Here is a 20,779-nt window from a genome sequence, read left to right as displayed (position 1 = left end):
TCATAACATTTTAGAAAATGTTTGCAACTCTTAATTCAACTGTGGAAGTACGGTGAGATCTATTAAAAAATTACACCTGGGGTGTCTTGCCTTAAGCCATATTTGGTTTAGTGGTTTAACAAAGAAAAGTTTAATTTCTCCAAGAACCCCCTGGTTGTAAATCGCTGATCTAGGCTATAGCAAAAGCGTTGCTTTTGATACAACAAAGACATTTTGAGTGCATTTCTTTATTTACATGTTAGATGTACAACCATAAAAATATAAACATTTAATTTACTCTGCATGTCATCAATGAGTAATCAATCCTACATCAAGAGCCTCTTAATCCAAAAATCAGTTTAGGTGATGGAAGTGTGATAGAAGTGAATGCAGAGAAACTGAGAAGTGATATATCAAATGTCTAACCAGTGCCACTGAAAATATTGTGTACATCTACGGTTTCTAACTGGAAACAAATGAAGAATACATATATGTCATGTATGAAGAAGGCTACAATGCAAAAAAAGAATACAATATAGTAACATGAGAGCTGATGCTAAATTTTTTTACATAATGTACAACACATTCAAACTTGCAAAAATGACTTTAACTGCTTTAACTTCCACTACATTGGAAGTTGTCTGAAGTTTCAAAATAAGCTGGTCAAACATATTTTCACAAAAAATGTCAAATTTTGTGAAATGACCTATAATATATAACAAGCAATCTAGTTGCTCTTCTTTTTTTCTGACTATAATTCAGGCTGTAATTAACATGTTTTTGTAACACAGTCACTTCTGGACAATAAAGGAATGAAACAGGAAGAATCATTTTCTTGAAAGGTGGCAGTTCATTTTAGAATGGTTAGAAGGGCAGCAATAAATCCATTCACTGGAAAAACAGTTCATTTTCTTGGTTGGTTTTGATTTGATGTATTTAGGAAAGTTTCTTGTGAGCTCTCATCTCATCAGGTTCAAGAATTCATCTTGAATCTGCAAGTACGCAGGCGGCCAAGAACATTCAGGAATATTTGTTCCAGGTCAGTCATTTAAAATTTCTCTGGAGCACCAAATATTTATTCCGTATAAGAGTATTTCACAAAATTCAGGGGCGTAGGAATCTCAAAACTTTGGAGCGGAGAAATCTGATAAATGATTTTGGAAACATTTCTCTAGACTCTTGTGCAGTGTAGTTGAAGAAGTTTTGCGGATGGGCCAGGACATCAAACAGGGCCTTCATAAGCTTCTTGTCCTGTAAAGTTAATAAGAAAACATAACTGGACTTTAAAAGTCAATTACAAAACACCAGTACAATATATTTTGCCGTCTTCCACAGGGTGGCACTATTGTCTGTTTTTTCCTACTGGGATCTGCAACGGCAAACCTCTTGATTTTAGTACTTGCCTCACATTAATTACTTAAAATCAAGTTACAATGAAGCCGGTTTAAAAGTTGCTTTGAAAGACAAATTAATGCACTATACCTTAAGAATTTCTTGATGATTCTCAGAGGCATATAATCTTCCATCCCTAACAATGTCCTCAATGAGCTCCTGGTAGTCCTCTAAAAGAAGCACAATAGACAGCATATAAATACTCAAGCTACTTTAAACACTTAACACACAATACAAACACGTCAGCAATTAAATTCTCACCATCATACGTTACATATGGCACTTGGAAGCCTTTTCCACTGTTTCCTTCATTGGAGCGGAACTGGATCCAGAGTTTCTTGGAGCGGGAGGTGAAGGCGATGGGTCGCTCATATGTCTGGCACGTCTCATAAGTCGTCACTGAATTAGGTAGAGCTGTGGGAACAGTAAAGAAACTTCTAAAGACCTCTTCAGTGGCTTATTCGAACCCCAAGAGATGAAGGAGAGCCCTAATGAGCCCATCGATGCGGCTCCTCCCCCCATTTCCTCACATGTGTATTCACAATCACCCTGCTGAGCCAATGCATTCAACACCAGATCACAGCCCTGCAACACTCACAGCTCTTCCGCATGACCAAATAGTCCCCACACTCGTCTTCAATAGGAAGGTAGATCTCAGGTACCACAACGAGGATTCTGCGCTTGGGAGGAGGGGTGATGGTCCAGGTGCACTCGATGTTGGCCGGGTAGTTGCCGGGGTAGTTGGGGGATTCGATATAGCCGGTGAATTCTCCCAGCTCTCCTCCACAGTGTCTGTCTGGCAGGAACAACTTAAACCACTTAGGCTAGACTATACAGAGAACTAAAATATTTTTTTTTATGAGATAAGGATAGGCTGAATTTAAAGAATAATCCCAGTTTTTTTTTTTTTTAAGTGTGAATTGCACTTACTTTTGCACTGCATAATGTTTGTGGATCCATCAAAATCAGTAGTAGTGTTTCCAGGGCAGGCAATGCAGTAGTTTTGGCCAAACTCCATCTGATAGGTTCCAATGGGGCAACGAATGCAACGGTGGGTGCTGGTATTGTAGTAATGCCCTGGGGAGCACTGAACTGTAGGGACACCAAAATCAGTTCTGAAATCAGCATTTCTGTCTTAAAATTCTACTAAATATAAAAGAATTAAACATTTTAAGATAATACCCTTCTTTAAATCTGCTTATAAAACTGTTGTCCCAGCCTGACCAGTTAAAAAAAAGAGTTGCAAACCCCTTAAAATTTGGTTGGGAGACCTGCTTAGGCTGGTTTAGGCTGTTTTTTTCCAGCAGAGTAGTCTTCATTAATGTAAATATACACTTTTGTTCAAAATGGGTCAGTCAGAATTTCTTTTTTGAAAGAAATCTTTTTTTTTTTTCAGTAGTGATGCCATAAATTGATCAAAAGTGACAGTAAAGACATTTATAATCTTACAAAAGATTTCCATTTCAAATAAATGCTGAAGAAATGCATCACAGCGTCCACAAAAATATTAATACCCACAATTGTTTTCAACGCTGATAATATATGAAATGTTTCTGAGCACCAAATCAGCATATTAGAATTATTTCTGAAAGGTCATGTGGCACTGAAGACTGAGTAATGGCTGCTGAAGATTCACATTTGCCATCACATGAATAAATTACATTTCAAAATACATTAAAAAGAAAACAATTAAATTGTAAATAGTTACTGACCCCAAACTTTTGAACAGCAGTATAATCTGACTTGTATTATAGCCATATTCTTCTCACCTTTAGTCTCGCAGTCTTGGAAGGACACAGAACCATCATATTTGGTTGTGAGGCTTCCTCCACATGGGAAACAGGAAGTTCGGCCGACCTCAGGCTGATAGGTGCCTTGTGGGCACGGTAGACAGGGCACAAAACCATCATGGGAGAACTGACCAGGACGGCACTGACCTAGGATCAGAAAACTGTTAAGACAATGCCAGGCAAACCAAGTTGAATACTTTATTGCCTTCCAAAGAAAGCAAACTGCAGTGATGTCATGCAAGTTCATTATCTAATAAACTGCAGGCCTCCTCTCGTTCCTCTAGTGACCACACTAAATTGGCTACCACTGAGACGGACCCTAACAGCCCCTTTAGTTGTGTCTATCAGCAGAAAGTAGCAGATGGCATCTGCACAGTAAGCTGCTTTTGATGACCGCGTCTGAGAAGCAGAAACATGGTGGTGCCTTTTTTTTTCTCCAAACACAAGACAGGTCTGGAATTCTTTGTTGGTGTGAATGAATCAGACAGTTGAGGATTTGCAGGACTGCATGAAATGACCCCTCCCGACACACTCACAATCACAAAAACGCAACTCAACCTCAACTAGCCATGAGCCTGAGAGATTATCATCAATACAGGTATGCTTCCTGCCTACTGCATAAACAAAAAACAGGATGTGATTCATACTCTTTCTTTGCAACCTTAGATATCTGGGGGATGACATCTCTCAGGATAAATGGATAATAGGATGAAATGTGGTATAGGTCTTGCACAGCGAAGAAAATGGAAACTCTCTGTTAAGAAAATTTTATTATGTTAATAATAATTATTACTAAGCTAAATAAATTTTTTTTTTAAATAAATATTAGGTCACACTTTATTTTAAGGCCCAGTCGCCATTAACAAACCATTAACTACGACGTTTGCATCAAACTCCTAATTTGCTGCTTATTAATAGTTAGTAAGGTAGTTGTTAAGTTTAGGTATTGGGGATGTATAATATGGTCAGGCTGAATATGTGCAATTTAAGTACTAATAAACAGCCAATATGTTATTAATAGGCATGCTAATAAGCAACTAGTTAATAGTGAGAATTGGTCCCTATTAGTGCTGTCAAACGAATAATTGCATCCAAAATAAAAGTTGTTTACATAATATATGTGTGTGTACTATGTATATTTATTAAGTATATATAAATACACACACACATACAGTATATATTTTGAAAATATTTACATGTATATATTTATATTCATATAATTTATATTATATATATATTTAATATATAAACATAAATTTTTTTCTGAAATATATACATGCATGTGTGTGTATTTACATATACATAATAAATATACACAGTGCACACACACATATTATGTAAACAAAAACCTTTATTTTGAATGCGATTAATCGCGATTAATCGTTTGACAGCACTAAAGTGTTACCAAATTTTTTTTTATATATTATTAGGTAATTATTATTAGTTTAATATGTTAAGTAATATGTTAAGTTAATGTTATATATACATATTAACATATTATATAAGCCTGTGATTGGCATAAATGTAAATTTTTAAGATCATCTCTAGTTTTAGGGCAAGTCCAATGCAATCTTTGGTGTCATCTCTGACTGCTTTATCTTCCTTAATATTCAGGACAGCCTTTATTTCTTGAAGAAAAAGGCCAACTACTTAATTCTTAGGCTCTACAAAAAAGTCCAACAACTTGACCCTTTTTTAAAATACATACTGTATGTGACGATGTAACTCCAGTGAACGCTTATAATAAGCAAATTTATTGTGCTTTGTTGTAGATGCTATTATAGGTAGCGTTTTAGTTATCTTCATAGTTATCATCCTTGGTGTGAACAGGCCTTTACTTGCTAGAACCAATAAACAGAATTTAAAACTAAATGACAGACAAACATTCAAGCTCTTGACAGACACCGACCTCAATGGAAGTGAGTGATAGTGGAAAGACCACAGACTTCTTTGTTGATGAGTATGTCTCGGTGAAGTCTCACCTCCACACTCCGAGATGTTGCGTGCTCCTGTGGTTCTTGGGATTCCCCTGCCCTCGGGTCCCGGGCACACGTCGCAAGACACCTGCCCCTCTTCATCTTGGTACGTCCCAGGGGGGCAAAGAAAGCACCTTCCCTGCTCTCCATCATAGTATGTGCCAACGCTGCATTTGACTAGCGCACAGAAAAGTCAGAAATTAGATGAAACAGAGACTAAACTTGGAACACAAATGAGAGGCCTCACATTAAGCTGCTAAAGGGGCACTGCAAATTGACCTGATGCAGCTATGCCAAAAATTCTAACAAATAAGAGAACTGAGGCTTTCCACAGCTGCCTGATCCCCCACATCAAACAGCCCTCACACGCATACACAATCCCTCACCTTACTGAACACGCTCAAAGGGAATATTACCTCGCCTAAACCTATGATGTCTGATTAAAGGGAGCGGAACAAAGTCTTTTTAATGTTCGCTTTATAAACCGCTCTGATTTATAGTGCCGCTTTCAAAAGCGTTTTGCACACACTGTGCCTGAAAATAAGCCACGCACCAGTACGGTTCAGTCCTTTAACCAAGTAAGTACGGCAATTTAGAAACGTTCCTTTCATCTCAGTGTCTCTGTGCAAACATCCAACTGACAGTGTTCGGGAGAATTTAGACAAACCTCTTACTCCCGAGATTTTATGGTAATGACGGCTAATTCCACAAAGGCTTAAACAGCATGGCAATTATGTGTGCCTCAGCAAACTGCCCAATTTTCCAAGAAGAAAATGTAATTCTCTCAAGAGCAGTTCATTTTTTCCTCTCTTTTGTTAATCCTGAATGACCATGAGAAGCCACCGTCACATTGTCCCGGGTGGCTTTTATTTGACGGAGCGACGGAGTAAGAGAGAGGAGAGGAAAAGAGTGAGAACTGGAGAGAGAGAGAGAAAAAAAACCTTGAAGCCTTTCAAATGCAAAGCGATGATTCTATTGAATCCTCGAATTGATGGTCCCAAAGAGGTTTAAAGGACCTTTCACCTCTATTCAAGTCCCCCGGCTTTTGCCTATTTGATGACATAGGCAAACACTATGGTATCACAGTGGTAAGGAGCTGAACCCAATAAAAGGGGTCAGGATTGTGAATCCCCCCATTCAGCGGAGTCCAATCGCTCCTTGCGCCTATCAGGCAGGGGCCCAAACAGCTGATGCTAATTGATTCCCATGGTGTCGCTGAAGTCAATTCTCTTGAGCCGCTCACTGCCTGGGGTCACACAGAGTGGCCCTGCCTAAGGAGGAATTTGGCTCTTAAACTGCTTGCTTGAATAAACAGCCCTCTAAAACACCCCCCTACAAAAACAAACAAGCAAACAATAACTTAGCACATTTATGGACAGGAGAGGAAAGCGGCAGCCGAGAGGGCAAACTTAGGCAAACCCCTCCTTCTGTGACCGTTTAGCTTTGCTGTTCATATAGAGTTCATCATTGTGTGTTTTTGTGATATCTAACTAATGGATTACATGTTCAATCCATGTCAAAATGTATGTGTGCTTTAAGTGAATTAGCATGAAATTTTACACAAAAATGACAAACGTGTTTGTTTCTTCAGTTGGAACACAAAAGATATTCTGAACAATATTTTTGCCCATACCGTTAAAGTCAATGCAGTCTAAAAAAAAAAAGAGATATTCAAAAATTCAAAATATCGTTCTACAGAAGAAAAACAGTCATGCAGTTCTGGAATGAAAATCAGGGTGACAAAATGATGACAGAATTTTATTTACTGGGTGAACTAGAATACATTTCATGATAGGTTCTGATCACTCTTCAGGGTTTAAAAGCAAAGGCAGGTCTGTAAAGCTGCGAAGAAGTGTTGAAGCACAGATTTTCCCCACTCACTCCAGGAGCTTGAACAAGCCCCACTGGGATTTACAATGGAGTGGGCAAACTGAAAAGGCTAAACTGCATTCAGTGATGCAAGCCAGTGGGGGAGGCCAGAACAGGGAGGAAAAAAATATAGCTCCTTTTAGAGCTCGATTTAAGCTGGCACTTGGACACTACACTTCTGTGTACCTTAATTGTACGCCTGCTTTAGTGAAAAGAGCAAAACTTACAATCCTATATTCAGCATGGATCCAATTAATTACTTATTGGCAAGCGTGTACATTTCACTTGGCATCGCTTTCCAAACATGTTAAATGAGATGTAGACGTATAGCTTGGATCTGTAAAGTTGGACTTGTGGGACTTGTGATTTGTAAAACAATGAGGAGCGAGCTGGTCAGTGGTCACCAGTCTTCTTACTTCATTTTCCTCCATTATCATTCTCCAGTGGAGAGTAACCCAAAATGGATCAAACAACTCAAAACCCCACACCCTGAGTCGAAGAAGAGAGAACCACTGCAAACTCCCCAAACTACTTCAAAATAGACACAGATAGAGACAGAAGGTATCTGGACAGCAAAAGTACAGAAAAAACAGTCATACTATGAACTGTTTTCTATTTTAATATACAGTATTTTAACATGAAATGTATTTCTGTGATGGCAAAGCTAAATCATTTATATTCAGAAATCATTTATATCAATATTGAAAGCAGTGTTTAATTTTTAAATTAATATAAAACAGTCAGTGACTGCTATAAAACTGCTTAATATTTTTGTGCAAAGCCACATTTTTTTTCTTAAACAAATGCAAAGTTCAAAGGAACAGCATTTATTTGAAAAGGATATTTGTAACATTGCTAAATGTCATTACTCTCATTTTTTATGCATTAATTGTATGCATTCTTAAGAAACTTGATGTTCAACATGTTCAAGTAAAAACATCTTTTTAAAAAATAATTTAAAGAAATTTCAAATATGTCTCAAACTCCAATGCAAAAGTCAATATGAACTTGAAATCTCACCAGATTCTTCCAAAGTTAAGCTATCTGAGCTATGCTAAAATTACATGCTGTAATTTTACAGCTCTCGCCTACTGCTTGTCACCAACCATCTCATATTTCTTTAGATGAATTTTATGTGAAACATCACAAATTTGATACATGGACAAAACATAACTGAGATGTCTATTAAGTCTCTGTAGCTATGGAAGTGCAATCACAGAGCAATAACATTTTACTCTGAGACTGTTACAAAGAAGTCTTTACAGCAACTGAAGAGCCTCGAAAAAGCAGAGAGCCTTTGGTTGTCTGCATTACTGCTGAAACTGAGCCTGTAAAAGATAATGGACTTTTCCACCATAAAAGAGGACAAACAACCTCAGCAATACAGTCACCTTAAAAAGGCATCTTTGAAAGAGCCTTATGTCAAAGACAATGAAGGCAATAAGATAATGTTCAACACAATGAGGCCTCCAGACAAAGAATTAGCTGTGCCTCACATACAGTCCCTCTGAGATGTTTATTCTAGAGGCTAAAGGAAACGGATGCCAAGTTGAACATATGCTGTAGCAAGCTGATTTGAAGTGCGCCTGTCACACAAAACATGTACTCTGCTTCAGTCTTGAGGTTGGAACAGCATTTAGCTGTAAGAGCCAACAGCAGCCTTCTGTTTCCCAGTCTTGCCTCTTAAATAAAACTCACGCCAACTTTCTCACACCATACATATTATACTATATAACACCTAATATATGTCAGTCATCTGGCCTGCACTGATGCCAAATCCACTTCTACAATATACAATATTTGAAAAACTGTCGAATATAACCGATTCATTCCAACTGGACATAATCAGTGACCTGGAGCACAACCAACATGCAAAGTAAATAATATAATACATGTGTGAATCCTAACAAATATTTTGTGTCCTCACGCAACTGTAAGTGGCGTGTATTTGCACTCACCACATTTCTTGTCTAGCAGAACCTGTCCGGTGCCGCAGTGGTCTGGTAGGTCAGCGGGTCGGACGAGTTTCTTAGCCAGCTCATACTCCGATCCAGCGAAGTGCAGGTGAAACTGCTCCCGGTTAATGGACTTCCGAAGAGTGCGGATAGTCTTCCTAAGCCGCTTCTCAGAGCGCCGCCGAACACATGCCAGGTCACAGCCCTCTGCTGAGAGAAACACTGGATACCATATCTCGTACATACATAGAGTGCACACAAACACCCATAACGTGCACACTGTCCACTATTAAATATAGAACCCACTTCCATCTTAAACCAGGAGATACTTTCACCTGTTGGCTTGTTTTAGTAACAGCGACAGGAGCAGGAAGAGGGAGCGATGCGAGCAAGCAGTGAGAGGCCTAAGGTTTCTACTGAAACATACACATGCAGTGCACAAAACCAACCTGTTACCTCCTCCAGGTTCACATCCAGCTCAAACTGGGCAGTGATGGAGGACCCTTCCTCCTCGCCAGCCTTCCGCCCGTGGCGACTACGTTGCTGTCTGCTTGAAGAGGCACAGTGCAGGCTAACAAAGCTGAACTGGACATTCTCGGTGGCTCTTTTATCTGAGTGAATAGATATTAAAGACTTAATGGATTTAGAGGGTCCGAAATGAAAAGGCAGGCTCAACTCTTGCTTTCTTTGGGTATTGAAATCAAATTTATTTTCTTACATCCCTTATGCTTCCAGTATGGATAACAGTGTAGAAAGAATCAAACATGAGCGGAGAGGGAATCAAATATTTCAAGTTATAGTCTTTCACTGAAGAGTGTGGGACTCTTTTCAGACCAAACTTGTGAAATATATATTTTTATTATAGTATTAGTTTTATTATAAGTATCTCTGTGTCTGGCTTGCTGCATCACTCACTTATTTTTTATTTCCATTAAGTCTACTTGCATAGAGGGAAATAAAAAGAAAGCTAGTGATTTCTGTTTCGGTCGTACAATTTGACTAATATAGTCATGTCACAGTGTTTTATTAATGTGCTGGCTTTAGACTTTGACTTTAAGTATGTGCAAACAAATTGCTGCTTTAGTAGTCAACTGCATATATTTTCAGTGAAAACCAGTACCTGACAGGGCGGTTTTAAAGCTCTGTGCAAGATTTTCCTGACTCCGCTTCAGATTGCACGTCCCCTGTCCAGATTTAAATGTAGCAATGGTTTTGATTCCAGAACCTGTAACAGAAAGGAACACTGTGACTTATACACTCATCATATTCATCATTCATCATATTCATCACAAGGACAAGCTACAAGAATACTGTTTGTGCACAAAGAAAACAACAAAAAAACACTTTATACAATGATTTCTTCTCTCCTGGGACAGTCTGCCACCATTATTGAGAGTGCCATGACGCATGCGTGTTATTTGTGCATTATTTTTATTTTCTTTGCACAAAAAAAGTATTCTCGTAGCTTCATAAAATTACGGTCGAACCACTGATGTTACATGGACTATTTTAACGATATCATTACTACCTTCCTGTGCCTTGAATGCGGTAGGACCCTTGCTGTCTATGCAGGGTCAGAAAGTTCTCGGATTTCATCAAAAATATCTGAATTTGTGTTCCGAAGATGAACGAAGGTCTTACGGGTTTAGAACGACATGAGGGTGAGTAATTAATGTCAGAATTGTCATTTGTTTAAGTACAAAAATCACTAAATTGATATAACGAAAACCAAAATATATTAAAGCGAAATAAAAAATATTAAAACTAAAACTATAATAAAACTAAAATATTAAAAATGAATAAAAACGACAAAAGAACATCAAATGACTCAAATTGAATTTGAAGCTAATTCAAAATATTAACAATTACTACAATAGTATATTTATAGTATTACGTAGTAAACAGTATACACTGCTTGGAACAGTTCAAACACAGTACACATCCACATGGATTTACCTGTGCAATATGATCCATTCCCTTTCCACTGTCCTCCTGCGTGGCACGGCAGGGGCATGCCACAGGTCACGGTGTATGAATCTTCAGCTCCTACAGGTGAAGGTGAAGGTGTCAGAAAAGCTCCAAGCAAACTCTAGCATGTAGACAAAGGAAGATCTCTAAATGCTGTAACACTCACCACTACTGATATGAACCTGCGACTGGCAGGTCAGGTAGCAGAGCTCACCCCCTCCCTGCTTACTGCAGTTGAGAGTGGGCCTGGCAGGTGGCGGCACTAGTGCAGAGTCCTCTGCTTCTGAATGTGAAAATCACAATGCTTAAATGTGAAGCTATATTATGCATGCTGAGAGGAAGGTGGACGAGTTATGAGTTAGAAAAAAGCTCAACAATGCAGTATGTTCAAGATGAGAATGTGAATGTACAACGTGACATGTGTTTGTTCAGCAATAGCACAGACAGAGAGAGTCAGATAGAGAAACACAAAAGTATCTCCTGCTTTTAACTCCCAGGGATGAAGAACTGATTTCCATCTAGGCCAACATCATCAGATATAGAAATCCAGCATTCAGAATCACTCAGGCTCATCTTACCGATACAGTCTTTCTTGTTCCAGTGCAGTTTGTAACCAGCATGACAGTGGCACTCAAAGCTTCCCATGGTGTTTTCACAGGGGCATGCCACAGGTCACAGTGTATGAATCTTCAGCTCCTACAGATGAAGATGAAGGTGTCAGAGAAGCTCCAAGCAAACTCCAGCATGTAGACAAAGAAAGATCTCTACATGTTGTAACACTCACCACTGATGATATGAACCTGCGACTGGCAGGTCAGGTAGCAGAGCTCGCCCCCTCCCTGCTTACTGCAGTTGAGAGTGGGTCTGGCAGGTGGCGGCACTAGTGCAGAGTCCTCTGCTTCTGAATGTGAAAATCACAATGCTTAAATGTGAAGCTATATTATGCATGCTGAGAGGAAGGTGGACGAGTTATGAGTTAGAAAAAAGCTCAACAATGCAGTATGTTCAAGATGAGAATGTGAATGTACAACGTGACATGTGTTTGTTCAGCAATAGCACAGACAGAGAGAGCCAGATAAAGGAACTCAAAAGTATCTCCTGCTTTTAACTCCCACTGATTTCCATCTAAGCCGACATCATCAGATATAGAAATCCAGCATTCAGAATCACTCAGGCTCATCTTACCGATACAGTCTTTCTTGTTCCAGTGCAGTTTGTAACCAGCATGACAGTGGCACTCAAAGCTTCCCATGGTGTTTTCACAGGTGTGCTCACATCCTCCATTGTTCAAACTACATTCGTTTATGTCTGAGAATGGAGGAACCGACAAAAGTCATATAGTTGCACTTCATCTGTAATAATTCTGTGTGATTCATCAAAATCAATAAAACAGTATCAAGGACCTTTGATTTTAATAAAAAATAAATAAATCTTTAAATAGCTGTTTTTATCCTTACCTCCACAATGGGCAAGCCCATAAAGAGTGTAGCCCTTGTTGCAAACACACTGGAAACTACCAGGTGAGTTTACACAAGTGTGGTCGCACGTTCTCTCAAAAAAGCACTCGTCAATATCTATAATCAAACAAAAATGAGCTTAAATTGAAAACTGCACAGCTTTTACATCAAGCACACTCTCATTTTCTGTTCAAAGGCTCCATATTCAGTTTGAAAGAAATCAATCGAGGCTTTTTATTAATAACAGGGAAAGGTGCTTTCCTCAGAAGACTTGTATCAAGGAGAGGGAGTTGTCTGTGTGCTTAAACGAAATATATTCTTTTAGGGCTGAGAGTTATACTCTTAGTCCATGTTAAGGATCTTCAAAGGAATCTTGCAAGTTGATACTGGCACCCTTCATGAGACTCCCACCCGGTCTTATCTTTAAGCTTAGTTACAAACACAGATACTAACACCAACCCCCACGCTGCTTCTCTACATTGTGTTGGACCTATAGCAGAAGAAGAGCATCCTACCCTGGCACGAACGCTCGTCCGTCAGCAGTTTGAAGCCTTTTCGACAGTTACATTCGAAGCTGCCAATGGTGTTCCTGCAGTAGTGGTCACAGCCACCATTATGGAGTTCACACTCATCAATGTCTGAGAGACAGAGAAGGACCAAATCACACTGTAGAACATAGATGGATTGATCAGCTATAGGGTGAATCTCACGAAACCTGTCAAGATTATTATCTGTGACATTATCACCCGACCCCCCCAAATCAAAAAATGATATATTGCTTAAATAATATAATATAATATAATTAGTGCTGTCAAATGATTAATCGGATTAGAAAAATAAAAGTTTTTGTTTACATAATATATGTGTGTGTACTGTGTATATTTATTATGTATATATAAATACACACACATGCATGTATATATTTAAGAAAAATATGTTATGTTTATATATTAAATATATTTATAAATAATATAAATTATATGAATATACATATATGCATGTAAATACATGTAGATATTTTCAAAATATATACATGCATGTGTGTGTATTTATATATACATAATAAATATACACAGTACGCACACATATATTATGAAAACAAAAACTTTTATTTTGGGATGTGATTAATCACGTTTAATCGTTTGACAGCACTAAATTAAATAATATAATATAATATAATATAATATAATATTTAACTACTACGTTTAATCGTTTGACAGCACTAAATTAAATAATATAATATAATATAATATAATATAATATAATATAATATTTAACTACTGTTCAAAAGTTTGGGGCAGTAAGTTTTTTTTTTTATTTCTCATGCTCGCTAAGGTTATTTTACCAATAAAAACAGCAAAATTCTGAAATATTATTATGATTCAAAATAACCAATTTCTATTTTAATACATTTTTAAATCTAATTTATTTCTGGGAAAAAGCAAAGCTGAAGTTTCAGCAGCCATTACTCCAGTCTTCAGTGTCACATGATTCTTCAGAAATGTTTCTAATATGCTGATTTGGTACTGATGTGGTGGAAACTGAGATACATTTATTTTAATGATTATATTATGAACAGAAACTTCAAAACAACAGCATTTATTTGAAATAAAAATCTTTAAAAATATATATCTTTACTGTCACTTTTGACCATTTTAATGCATCCTTGCTGAATAAAAGTATTCATTTGATGACCCCAAACTTGTGAAATATAGTGTACATTTTTTGCTTTTGATTGTGAATTGGACATGTTTTTGTGAGATTTAGCCTAAAAGCAACTGAAATATGTGTATAAAGGAAAAAATCTGATTCATACCTTTGCAGGATTTGCCATCAGGTTGAAGAGTAAATCCTACTGGGCAGCTGCAGCGTACACCTGTGGATGTGTCCTTACAGGTGCTGTCACAGCCTCCGTTATTCACCGCACATGTCTCTGAAGAGCAGAAGAAAGAAAGACACGACAAGTTAGAAACGGCAGGACTGACAGAGAAAGCCTCAGGTTGATCAATGATGTCAATCAGTCATTGCAAGATCAATCAGTTCATTCATATTTTAACAGTCTGTGCTAGGAAGTCTATACACTATATCACACTGCACACATGTAGAAGGCCAAGGACAAAGAGGCCATATGCAGCGCGCTGTGTAAATATGAGTTGGCAGAGACAAATACAACACTCAGCACTGTACGATAAACATCCCCAGTCCCTGTCTCTCGCTGCATGAGAGAAAAACATGTGAAATGTACCACTCTATCACCAGGACATATTTTACAAGGGAGAAATCAGAGGTTGTGAAGTGTGGGTCTCCAGTCATTTCACAGTTTACCTAAAAGACTGTGGAATGCTTAGCCTGGCCGGGGTATACGCTTCTAAATATATGCACTATAGGTTAACACGACACTTCTTGATTTTCTCTATAAGCACTGATATATTTAACCCTATTTCTCTGGATGAAACTGTCTGCATACTTTGAATTGATTTGATTATGTATGGATTGTTATTGGTAGGATTTTACCCATAAGCAGTCGACGCTTAACTCGTTTGTCTACCTCGGCCAAGGACGTGGCATTGTGATCAGGGGTGGTGGGGGCCGTTTCATCCCTTTCTAAAAAAGACAGACAACAGAGCATGAGAACAATATATACCTTACGCGCTGGTAAAAAGTTACATTGCCAGGTCACCTAAGAAATGCTTTGTTGAAATGTAAAAACTGAATATGATGGAATCAACCTGGTTATTTTAATTTACACCAATGAAAGTTCTTTTAAAGCGCCAGATCAGGAAGAAATCCTGAGCCAGATGCATAGTTTCTGTAGTTTTTAAACAAAATCATAATACTACCTACATATAATCAATATTTTACATATGTGACCCTGGACCACAAAACCAGTCATACGTCACATGGGTATATTTGTAGCAATAGCCAACAATACAATGTATGGGTCAAAATTTGTGATTTTTCTTTTATGCCAAAAATCATTAGGATATTAAGAAAAGATCATGTTCCATGAAGATATTTTGTACATTTCCTACCGTAAATATATCAAAACTTAATTTCTGATTAGTAGTATGCATTGCTAAGGATTTCATTTGGACAACTTTAAAGTAGATTTTCTCAATATTTTGATTTTTTTTTGCACCCTCAGATTCCAGATTTTCAAATAGTTGTATCTCGGCCAAATATTGTCCTATCATAACAAACCATACATCAATGGAAAGCTTATTTATTCATTATTATAAATCTCAAATTCAAATAAATTGACCCTTATAACTGGTTTTGTGGTTCAGGGTCACATATAAGCATGGTTTTTACCACTGATAATAACAGGAAATGTTACTTGAGCACCAAATCAGCATTGTAGAGTGATTTCTGACAGATCATGTGACACTGAAGACTGGAGTAATGGTTGCAGAAAATTCAAATAGAAAACAGTTATCACAAATTGTAATAATATTACTGTATTTCTGATCCTTAGTGAGCATAAGAGACTTTCAAATTGTAATAATTTAAAAAATGAAACACTAAAAAAATCTTCTGACCCCAACTTTTTGAACACTAGTGTTTATATATATATATAATAGAAATGATTCTATAAATAAATGCACGCATATTACAAATATTGTTGGCTTATTTGAAACTTGGTTTGAATGAACGTGTCCACTAAATGAAAACATTTATATGTACAGTGCACGACACTGAATAATGCAGGAGCAGTTAATCAGCTGCATCTTAAGCAGGAGACTGTTTATCACATTTTGCTGCAATGTTTTTCACTGGCATCACACAGTGCAATCATCACATCATCTAGTGCAATCTAACCTAAAAAAGCAACCACACCGATAAGTACACCTGAACTTTTCATAAACAAAAACATCTACAACAGCAACCAATCCCAGGCAAAGAGACCTCCCTGACTGCTTGACTCTGTCCTAACCACTGTGGCGCTGTGTTGTAGTGTTCGCAGATAAATAAAGATCGTCATGTTCTATGCTTCAGGACAATCAAGAAGAGCAGAAGCAAAATCATGGACAATGCTGACAGAACACAGAGAGCGACAACGATAAATGCAGACCCCACACACACAGCCTGCAGGCTCCAGCTGTACTTCCTCATTATCAGATAAAGCGTGTGTTTGTGTCTGAATGAGAGATCTCTATCACCACCTTTGCACATAAGTAGATAAAATACAGATCAGCTTAAAATACTTGTCAAGAGATCATCAGAAACACTAGCCGGAGAAGTGGGTTGGGACAAAAGCTTTAGAAGTAGTAAAGCAGCCTTACCTACACAGGTTCTGCCATCTGTGTGCAGGGTGTACCTGATGTGACACCTGCAGATGGGCCCCTGCTCGGTGTCCTCACAGATGTGCTGGCAGCCCCCGTTGCCATGGTTACAGGTCACTATGCAACAGAACACAAACAGCATCACATCAACAGCTCCAGCGAGTGGTCATGTGGTATTTCTCAGCTTAATGGTGGCTCAGAAATGCCATTCACACGTACGGATGCAGCCCCGCTGGTTCTTGGCCAGCTCAAAACCCGGCCGGCACTCACAGGCAACGCCACCTTTGGGTGTTTCCTTACAGATGTGAGCACAGCCATGCTCTTTATTCATGCAGCTCAGGCCTTCTGTGAAGAAGAGATACAATCAGAGAGCCTGAAATGCTTCCTTTTGGTATTACATAAATGTATTCCGGAATAAGCACTGTCTACAGAAACTGTGGCATGCTGTTGATTACCACAGAAAATAATTCTGACTCAACCATCAGTTTGTATTAAACTGAATGTTCCTTTAATAACATAATAAAAGGATAGTTATCCCAAAAATAAAAATCCTGTTATCAGTTACTCACCATCATGTCAGTCCAAACTTTTATGACTTTCTTTCTTCTGTGGAACACAAAAGAAGATATTTTGAAGAATGCTGGTAACCAAACAGTTTTGGCGACCATTGACTTCCAATGTTTGGACAAATAAATTTTTTTTTAAAAAACACTGAGACATGTCTCAAAATATCTTCTTTTATGAAAGAATGTCATACATTTTTGGAACGACATGAAGGTGAGCATTTTTCATTTTAATTTTTGGTTGAACAATCCCTTTAAAATTAAATGTGTTCTTTTTGATTTATAGGCTATCCACCTTATTTTTCATTGCAGAAGTAAGCCATTTTCTGTGAATGTGTGAGACTTACGGTTCATTAAACGCTGTAGGAAAATAATGAGAAGAATAAAAAAAGTGCAGTAAACGGTAAAACTATTTGCACTACAAACCAGTGCGTTCATAATTAAGATAATACATTAAAATAATATTGTGTAAGACACAATAGTTTGCAATATCAAGCAGCAAAACTAGCTGTATTGTACAGCTAAAAATAGCTGGAAGTGAATGACACTGGAAGCCAATCCCATAAAATGCGAATAACCTTGCCTGCTCTTACAGGAAAAATAAGGTGGATACGTAATAAAATAATAACATTTTGCCAACCAACCAAAACTCATTGTAAGAAAATAAACATAATAATAATATAAGGAAAACAAACTGATTTGATCAACATTCAATGCCAATTAATACATAAACCCTATGCAGCTCTGTGGTTTTCATAGTAATTGTTTCAGCTACATAATAGACTTTACATCCCTAATAAAGTTAATGGCTACATTAGTTAATCTTTACATTACTAATCAGTTTCTAGGAACAAAAAAAATAATCAGAGTAGTTACTAATCAGAGGGGAAAAAATATCCAAACCCTTGGGGTACCTGTTGTTAGAATTCTTTTCAAATTCAACGCCATTTAATTCCACACACCCTGACCTGACATCAATAGCGGGTCTATGGGTCAGTGTAGAGGGCTGGTTTCCTCCCATTCACTCTGCAGCTCAGTGGATGTGCTGATAGGATTTAGCAAGTTTACCCCGAGAAAGCAAATGGGGTGGAAAGCCTTGCAAACCTTAGCTCAATTTACCGAGGAGAAAACAATACTCGCAGCTGAGAAGCTACGGACACATAAAAAGGTTTTTTATTCTCATCTGTGACACAGGCCACAAAGCCCTGAGTGTTGCAGTTATTAACTTGTTTTGTTCCTCTGAACATGGGGCTCCCTTTCCCACAGCATGGGCCCTTTGAAACTGAACGGCTATAGATAATGCCCCGGAGAGGGAACCCAACTTAAAAGCTGTCATTCGCCATTGTGCTGTCAATCATGATCTTATGTGAGAACATTTAGAAATTAGGTTGGCTTTCCTTTGCACTTACCCCTGACTTAGCACACTGACACCTCTGCAAATACACAAAACAAGCCTTTCTTGATGCACTTTTGACATCCAAGTTCAGAAAAATATCCATCACGACCTGACTGACCACTTATGAACCAAGAACATATGTTGTCTTTTTCCCTGACATGTCCTGGTCAGGATTTCTAAATTGTCAAAAAATATTTTGGCTCAGTTTTCTTACAATCCTCATACATTATATGTACATGTATTTGCAATGCTTTAACCGTTCTATGTAGATCCCATCTTCTCACATGCCACGACTGGTCAATTATGTATAAAGCATGTGTAAGCTATTGGTACCACAAGCTGAGCTACATTTCAGTCATTACCTTCTGCAAGTATGAAAACAATAAAAACAAAGCCAAAATCCAGAAATTTTAGGCAATTTAGAAGTCCAGGCTGGGAAAAAAAAAGAGGATGCATGGTGACCCTGTTATATATTCATCATTCAGTATGATGGTGAACATGGTAGACTGAGCCATTAAAGGTTTGTAGCTCACCCACGGAGCGATGGATGCATGTGTGTTGATTGTCACTCAGGAAAAAGCCTTCCTTGCAGCGGCACTCATAGCTTCCCATGGTGTTGATACATACATGCTGACAACCAACATTGTTGAAGATACACTCATCCACATCTAGAGACAGAGTGTGTTAAAGCACTGATTATGACATCACAAAACAGCACATTTCCACATACCACATAAAACCAAGTCTCATTTGATCAGATTTGGTCATGTGGATATTTGCTAGTACAAATATACTACGTGGAAATAAGGGAATTCTGTTTCAAAACACTTGTAGTATGTTGTGGGAGTAACTCATCCCATACGATCATTAACTTTCACCTCTCGCACATGTATACGTGATTTCTTCATGAATTTGTACTTACCGAGACAGTTGTGTCCATCATGTGCCAAATGAAACCCATCAAGGCAAGTACAGCGGTAATTGCCGGGTATGTTGTTACATTCGTGTACACAGCCGCCATTGTATTCCAGATCACATTCATCAATGTCTAGGAAATGGAACAGAAATCAAGGCTGACAAATGTTTGCAATTTCTACATTATAGGGGCATTGCCCTGCCAATACAACAGCAAAACACTTTTTTTTTTGAAAGAAAGTAAACATAAACTAAAAACTACTAAAGAATAAACAATTGAAATTGCATACTATGTGTACAGTGCTTGTATACAATAATTAAAAAGTGAGGTTTTCCAGACTACAGGGTAGTCCGGAGTCTGTTTAAATGAAGTGAAAGGGAGCTGTTACCTTCACAATGTTTCCCGTCCCCTTTAAATCCTGTTTTACAAGTGCACTTGTATGAAGTTGGGGTATTCTGACAAATAGCATCAATGTGACAGGCATCGCTTCCGTCTGCACACTGATCTGAATCTGTGTATCACAAAAAATACAGCACGAGACTTTACTGTAAACATTGCTGACTTTACACTGCAGATTACTAATGAACTGCAAAACTTCACTATTGTAAATAAACTTCACTATTGTTGTGACTGTAGTAATTAGAACAAACACTGTAATATAAACTGATACTCAAAAAGTCCAAAAAGATTAAATGTCAGGAAAAATATTAACACATTTTAAAATATCTTTTTAGTTTTGACAGAAAAGTAAAAAAAAAAAAAAAGGTATCAAAACAAAGGGAGTTAACAAGTCGCAAAAACGTGCAAATCGAAATTGCGTGTGTAGAGCATCGCGCGTAACAAAGTGAAGACTCTTACCAGTGTTGTGAGGAACTGCGGCGCTTTGGCGAGTATTTAACAAGAGCAAAAACAAACAGAGGAGCCGTGTAGTCCAAACAGCTCCCATGGTGATCGGTTCAGAGTTTAGGGTCGAACTCAAAAACACGCGTTTACTCTATCACGAGTGTCCCTCTCATTTTCATCCGCACGTTGTCAGTGGATTCGCGCTTATGAGCGCTTCAACAGAAGATGTGTGCAATAGAGCGAGTGCGCGAGCGTGTGTGTGTGTGTGTGTGTGTGTGTGTGTGAAAGAGAACCTTTTCTGTCTCTCTCCATGATTCTGTGTGTGTCGGGGGATGGGGGTGTGAGCGCATTCACACAGAAGTGTTCCTTTTATTGATCTCCAAGAGCCCATG

General features: G+C 38.0%; 1 protein-coding gene across 1 annotated transcript; it reads right to left on the bottom strand.

Annotated features, from left to right (window-relative positions):
• Positions 1 to 689: 689 nt before the first annotated feature.
• Positions 690 to 20,710, bottom strand: scube2 (signal peptide, CUB domain, EGF-like 2). The gene is made up of 23 exons (XM_016565975.1): positions 20,403 to 20,710; positions 19,933 to 20,055; positions 19,551 to 19,676; positions 19,162 to 19,296; positions 16,889 to 17,014; positions 16,670 to 16,786; positions 14,901 to 14,990; positions 14,203 to 14,319; positions 12,902 to 13,024; positions 12,387 to 12,503; positions 12,115 to 12,237; positions 11,096 to 11,212; positions 10,918 to 11,007; positions 10,082 to 10,186; positions 9,411 to 9,572; positions 8,965 to 9,171; positions 5,144 to 5,314; positions 3,141 to 3,308; positions 2,302 to 2,463; positions 1,970 to 2,167; positions 1,633 to 1,785; positions 1,462 to 1,541; positions 690 to 1,230 (listed from the first exon to the last, which is right to left on the bottom strand). Exons 1-23 carry the CDS (start codon positions 20,488 to 20,490, stop codon positions 1,084 to 1,086), a joined length of 3,045 nt encoding a protein of 1,014 aa, XP_016421461.1. The 5' UTR covers positions 20,491 to 20,710; the 3' UTR covers positions 690 to 1,083.
• Positions 20,711 to 20,779: the final 69 nt, after the last annotated feature.

The sequence above is a fragment of the Sinocyclocheilus rhinocerous genome, unplaced genomic scaffold (genome assembly GCF_001515625.1).
Source record: "Sinocyclocheilus rhinocerous isolate Xijiao unplaced genomic scaffold, SAMN03320098_v1.1 scaffold19, whole genome shotgun sequence".
NCBI classification, from domain to species: domain Eukaryota; kingdom Metazoa; phylum Chordata; class Actinopteri; order Cypriniformes; family Cyprinidae; genus Sinocyclocheilus; species Sinocyclocheilus rhinocerous.
This window is presented reverse-complemented; position numbering and strand designations above follow the sequence as displayed.